At 61.7% G+C, this 5,854-nt stretch overlaps 1 protein-coding gene across 1 annotated transcript; it reads right to left on the reverse strand.

Moving 5' to 3' along the window:
* Positions 1-120: 120 nt before the first annotated feature.
* DNTTIP1 (deoxynucleotidyltransferase terminal interacting protein 1) lies at positions 121-5,837 on the reverse strand. The gene is made up of 11 exons (XM_025191981.1): positions 5,766-5,837; positions 4,877-4,973; positions 4,341-4,439; positions 2,814-2,882; positions 2,283-2,339; positions 2,086-2,147; positions 1,802-1,847; positions 1,254-1,312; positions 1,017-1,077; positions 586-657; positions 121-248 (listed from the first exon to the last, which is right to left on the reverse strand). The coding sequence occupies exons 1-11, from the start codon at positions 5,819-5,821 to the stop codon at positions 189-191; spliced, it is 738 nt and encodes a 245-aa protein (XP_025047766.1). The 5' UTR covers positions 5,822-5,837; the 3' UTR covers positions 121-188.
* Between the last annotated feature and the right edge of the window lie 17 nt (positions 5,838-5,854).

The raw sequence follows: 5,854 nt of genomic DNA on the forward strand, positions 1-5,854 counted from the left end.
CCCGGGGCCCCCCCCCGGCGGGGGCGCTCGGCGGGCGCCCCCCGCGAGCGCCCAGCGCCTGCCACCCTGCCCCAGCCCCCGTGGTCCTGGCACCCCAGGCCCGACAGCGCCCCCGCCACCCGGGTCTAAAAGAATAAGTACAAGGAAGGGAAGGAGCTTCTGGCTCACGAGAAGCCGCGGCTCCTGCCTCACCTGTAATCGCTGCTGGCAGCCAGGTCCCGAATATCCTCCTCCAGCAGGAGATAGGCCTGCGGGGCAAGTGGAAGACAAGGGGTTAGGAGCGGCTCTGCTCTCACGCGGAGAGAGCCGGGGCTCCAGGCTTCGTGCGCAGCCAGGCCCGCCGTGGGCAGAGATTCTGCATCGCGCGGACCCACCTCACTGGCACTCGCCCCCGCCCCCGCCCTCGCCCTCACCCTCAGGGAAGTCCCAGGCTTGGGCAGTGGCTGCCCGAGGCCCTGTTAGGCGCTGCTTTGAAGGGGCCACGGCCCAGCCTGGCCCACGGCAGGAACCTTTGCTCTCTGCCCGTCTAGTGTCTCTTCTTCCCCAGCGGCCGCAGGCGGCAGGAGCTGGGCTGGCTAAACTCACCATCTTGCCCCCGGTGGCCCTCATGTGCTGATGCTCCGCCAGCCAGTGCTTGTCCTCGGGGTCGGCCGCGTACTGTAACAGAGCACGGGCCCGAGCTGAGTGCTGGTAGCTGCCTTGTGTGCAGCCACTGTCAGGGGTGACGCCTGCCCCTCACAACAGGGGTCCCAGGAAGGGGTCTCCCAGCACGTGGGCACGGCCCCATCCTGCCTCTGCTCCAGGTGAAGTCACTGCCCCAGCAGGGATGGCAGTCCAGCAGCATTTACCTGCATTGAGGAAGTGCCCGCTACCTGCCAGAGCCCCTGCCCTGAGGAACGTGTGCTCTAGGATGGCATAGCCCGTAGGCATGGGAGAGGCAGAGCATGCGTGTTCCCCACCCCCTTGCAAGAGCCCTGCGCAGGCCCCAAAGGAAGCAAGGCGCTGCGGTTCCTGACCTTGAAGAGGTGCGGGTGTTTGATGTAGAGCCGCCCTCTGGTTCCTCCCATCCCCAGAGCTCTGAAAGAGGAATGAGCAGCAGGGTTAGGCCTGCGCAGAGGGTGCCCGCAGGCTCCCCCTGCCCTGAGCCCACACTCTCCTCCACTCAGAGGAATTTACCTGGTGAGAGGATTCCCGCAGGCTCCCACCCCCGAGGGCAGCACTGCCCTGCCGCTGCCCCAGAGACAGTTCCTTACTTGTTTGCTCGAGATCCCAGCACAAAAGTCGTGGTCTCAGTCAGCCGGGAAGGATCCCACTGCAGAGCCACAGGGAAAGGGGACACATTAGAGTCTGAACAGGCACAGATCAGCCCCCCTGCAACCTCCGACCCCCTTCCCTCATGTCTGCAGTGGGCCCCTGCTCTAGGGGGACAGCTCACTGCAGGCTCAGGTTTCCATGGAGGAGAAAACAAGTCTCCCGTTTGGCCGGTGAAACAGGCAGTGGAGCTTTTCGGGCCTTCCAGGCACAGCAAGTTGCCCTGGAGTCCAGTACACCCAGCCGGGAGGCTTCCATGTCATCTGAGCCACAAGGCTATGCCAGGGAGCAGGCACAGGCTCTGGGGTAGGCAGGTGGCAGGCAAGGGCTTCCCTTGTCCCATGCATTGAAGGGCAGAGCAGGGCAAAGCACGGCCTAGAACAAGCCACAGTGGAGGGACATCACTCCAGCCTCGTCTGCTGAGAGCGGGAGAGGCAGCGAGACTTCACCAAGCACCACTGCCCCAGCCACAACAGGGATGGGCACCTACCTTTGGCCCGTCGCGCCGCAGCAGCTCTGAGGATTTGAGCTTCCACCTGCAGAGGAAAAGCCAGAGCAGGGATGAGCTCCCGGAGGAATCAGCCCAAGCAGCCCGTGTGGGACAGAACCCTAGGGACTGCCTTGGGGGACAAGCTGCCTTGGCTGGGAGCGCTCTCCCATCTGCCACTTGGGCAAAGGACACCAGATGAGTGTAAGATGACTGCTCATGCCCCCCCTGCCCTTGGGTGCCAGGGCAGCCTCTGCTCTCCACTCCCAACTCAGCTCTACACTTACGTGGCCATGCCCGCGGTCCCACGGTCGTTCAACAGGCTCTGTCCAGGAGGCCGCCCCTTTCTCTGGAAGAGAGAAGCTCTCCATCATGCACCTGGGTGTGTGCTCCCTGCCGGGCAGGCTGCTTTAGCCACGTGCAGTTCCAGTGGCTCTCTGGGAACACGGGCAACAGAGCCGGCACTGCTGGGGAATCCTCTTACCTTCTTGGGAACGGGGCTTCCTCGCCGACTGGACTCCTCCTCCACCTGCCGGGCACGCTGGCAAAGAAGTGAGCAATGGGTGAACACAGTCCTTTACACCATCCCCATTCCCCCGCCATCCAGACCAAAGTTGGAAGGAGAAATCTGGATGCTGCCCCACACGGGCACATGGGATGCTGATTGCCCAAATCCATGACCAGGCCTGGGACCTGCTGCTATGTGCAAGTCCTCTCCTCCCCGTCCCCCTCTTTCCACCTGCCCCCCACCTCATTGGCACAACAGGGGAGCGGACAGAGCCCAGTGATGCCACACTTTCCCCTGCAGTCGTGTGGCAGGACTAGGACACACTGCCCGGGACACCCCTGTTCTGCCACACCCCAGGGTCTCCCTCAGTCATCAAAAGCAGTGTGTAAGAATGGCCATAGGCCTTGCCTAGCTCCTGCTGGACAGTCCCTAGAAGGCCATCCAGCAGCAGTCCTGCCCCAGATACCCGAGGAAGCTCAGCCTTTTGGGATGAACAGCAGGGTTCACCTTGGGTGCCGGCTGCTCGTGGGTCAACCTGGGGATCACCTTCTTGCCATCAGAAAACAGCAGCTTGGCCTAGGGGAGAGAGGGAAGGGTTATGGGCACCACTGGAGGCTGCTCTGCTTCTAGGCCCCCAGACGGAGGTAGAAGGGGGCACACGGCTGGAGGTGGAACAGATTCTTTCCCCACGGGCTGCAGTCACTGCTGGGATTTGCTCGGAGCTGCCTTTGGTGTAGCTCCCTGGAGTAACAAACGCTGCCCACCCAGGTTCTGACCCCAGGGCCCAATCACCTCCCTTAGACAAGTAAGAGGTTTTTCAGGGCAGGGAGGGTTCTGACGGAACAGGCCAGAACGGGCTGCCCAGGGCACGGGCTGTCGCAGGGGGAAGGCAAAGCTGACCCCACAGGGGTTACTTCCTCTCTCAGCAAACCAAAAGCCAGCTCACAGCTCCGCATCTCAGGTCCCACAGTACACAATCCCCCTCCCCAAGGCTTTCAAGTTCCTCACACGTAACCATGCTCACCCCTGCCCTGTAGCCTCCAAATCCTCTTTCGGGTGGGAACTCGGCTGGCTGGCCTCCCACACAGAGGGCTCCTGCCCACCACTTCCCCTTTCTGGGGAACATAGCACCCGCTCCAGAACCCTGCCAGGAGGGCTTTTGTAACGTGCCCATGTGGTCCCCATATCCAGGCTAATTCCAGACCATTAAGGAGGGAGAGGAAGCTCTAGTAGCCCACAGAGATGGCTCAGCCAGCAGCCCCTCCTCTTTCAACAAGGGGATTCAGCCTACATGCCTCTGCTGGCCACTGGGATGGCTGCTTGGCACAGAGAGCCGACACAGGCCGGGAGGGGCTGCACAGGTCATGACCACTTCTGTAAGCTCCCCTGCAGACAAGTGGGCAGGCAGCATAGGCACCAGAACCTCAGGGGTGTCCCTCGCTCTGCAAAACACGAGCCTCCAATTTGCATCCGCTTGTCTGAGCCTCCATCCCAATTGCAAAGCCACTTGAACTGTGTTGCACTAGTCTGATCTGGGAGCAGAGGGTAGTGCAGGGTCAGTGCCCTGAAATGAGAGGTCACAGCCACCTAGCCAGATGCAGCCAGTGCACCGCTAGGCATGTCATGGCTGGGCCCAGATCATCCTGGGGATGGAAGCTCTGCTGAGGATCCCTGTGCACTGCTGGCTGTGTGTCAGGCTGGCCCAGGCGGAGCCAGAGAAGCAGCTCATGCTGGCTGCACAGCCCTGGCTCCCCTCCTCCCCTAGCTTAAGTCAGCATAGAGCAGGCGTTGGAGAGAAGTGCTTGCAGCTCCAAAAAGTGCCCCTACTGGCCGATCCACACAAGTGGTGACTACTTCACACGGATACACACGCATGTCGGCATGGACATCTCAAGCAGTGAAGCTGGGGGGCCTGGCTCACACTGCTGTGTCTTCCAGGGACTAAAGGGTCAAGCAGTTGTTGCCTTCACCCGGCTCTTCCCTGGTGATTCAGGGGCTGGGCCCCTGCAGCCTGCGGCAACGGCATGTGCCTACCTGTTCCAGGCAGTTCCGACATGTCTCCTGGATCAGCTGCTCTGAGTCCACATCCTCCCCCACGTTCTCTCGCACATTGCTCGCTGCTTTCTGGAAGAACTGGAGAAGGACCCCCCGGGAGGGTGAGAGCGATGCTGGTTGCATTGCCCCTCTCCCCGGCAGTCTCCTTGCACAGGTCTCTGCCCTCAGCACAAGCTCACAGGTAGGCACAGTCAGGAGCCAGCAGCCCTGCAGCCACCTGTGGTCAGGTCAGCCCTGCATCCTGGGACTCAGACTCTGCTGGATGCTCCAAGGAGGGGGCGGTTCTGTTCCCTTCCAAGAATCAACCTCCAGCCTCCCTCACCCCACGCAGAACTCCTGTTACATGCCCTCCATGTGTGTCTAAACCCTCTGGAAGGGGGCAGGAGCACTTTGGGCATTTGCCCTTTGGGCCTGGACAGAGCGACATGTGACCACAGGCTGGTGGCTCACAGGGACAGGGCATAACCTCACAGGCTGGAGGCAGAGGAAGCCCCTCTCTCCTCAAGAGCTTTTACCTTCATGTACTTGTTGAAGACGTTCTGGATCTCCTCATTGATGCTCGGTTGTAGAACAGCTCGCAGCAAGTCCATGGAGACCATGGGATCTGTGAAGCTGAATGCAGGGGAAGCTCTACCAGCAAGCTTTGCCACACTGACCCCCACTTCCCCATCTCTTCTCTAGCGTGCTGGGGCACCAAATGCCCTCTAGTCCCATGGTTTCTGACAAGAGCATAGAGGTCTCTGCACCTAACAAGTCTCCAGACTGGCAGCCTGTTACTTCTCTGTCCTGGCACCTGAGCTACCAGCAGCTCCGAAAGCCCGGCCTGCTAAGAGAAGGGATCGATACAGCTCCCTTCTCAACTTGTCAGCAGTGCCCGAGGGGCTGGAGCAGGGATAGGGAAACCCCGGTACGGGAACCAGAGTGTGGCGCGCAAAGGCATTTTGCTTGGCACGCGTGCCTCTGGGCAGAGGGTGGGGAAGGGGCCAGGTCCATGCCGCTACAACAAGGATCGTACCCTCGCAGCTCCCACGCCATCTGCCCTGGCCCGCCAACATCTCACAAGTCGAGGTTGCAGGTATTTTGGAAACGAGGCACAAAAATGTTGTGTACCCCTGCGCTAGAGGCTGGGGACAGCATCAGGACTCTCCCCTTCCAGCAGGAGTGAGCCAGCAGCCCGACAGCGCCGACCCAGCCGCGGGCCAAGCCTCAGTCTTTAGGTGGGGCCGGGCGGTGCCAAAGCTCCTGCCGGCACCAACCCTGCAGGGGCCAGGCTGGAGGGTCTTGCCCCCGCTCCAAACCCAGGGGGGCAGGATGGGATTCCCCCTGCCCAACCTGGTCCGCACGGGGGGGTGGCCTTCCTCTGCAGCGGGGGCATGGCCTGGGCTCAATGGGGGCCGCACTTACCTGGTGGTCATCTGCGAGCGCCGCCCGCGCCGCTGCACCTGCCGGTGCTTGATCATGATGTTCCAGGGGCTCTGCGGGGACAGCCGGAG

This window comes from Alligator sinensis, unplaced genomic scaffold (assembly GCF_000455745.1).
Source record: "Alligator sinensis unplaced genomic scaffold, ASM45574v1 scaffold1369_1, whole genome shotgun sequence".
Classification (NCBI taxonomy): domain Eukaryota; kingdom Metazoa; phylum Chordata; order Crocodylia; family Alligatoridae; genus Alligator; species Alligator sinensis.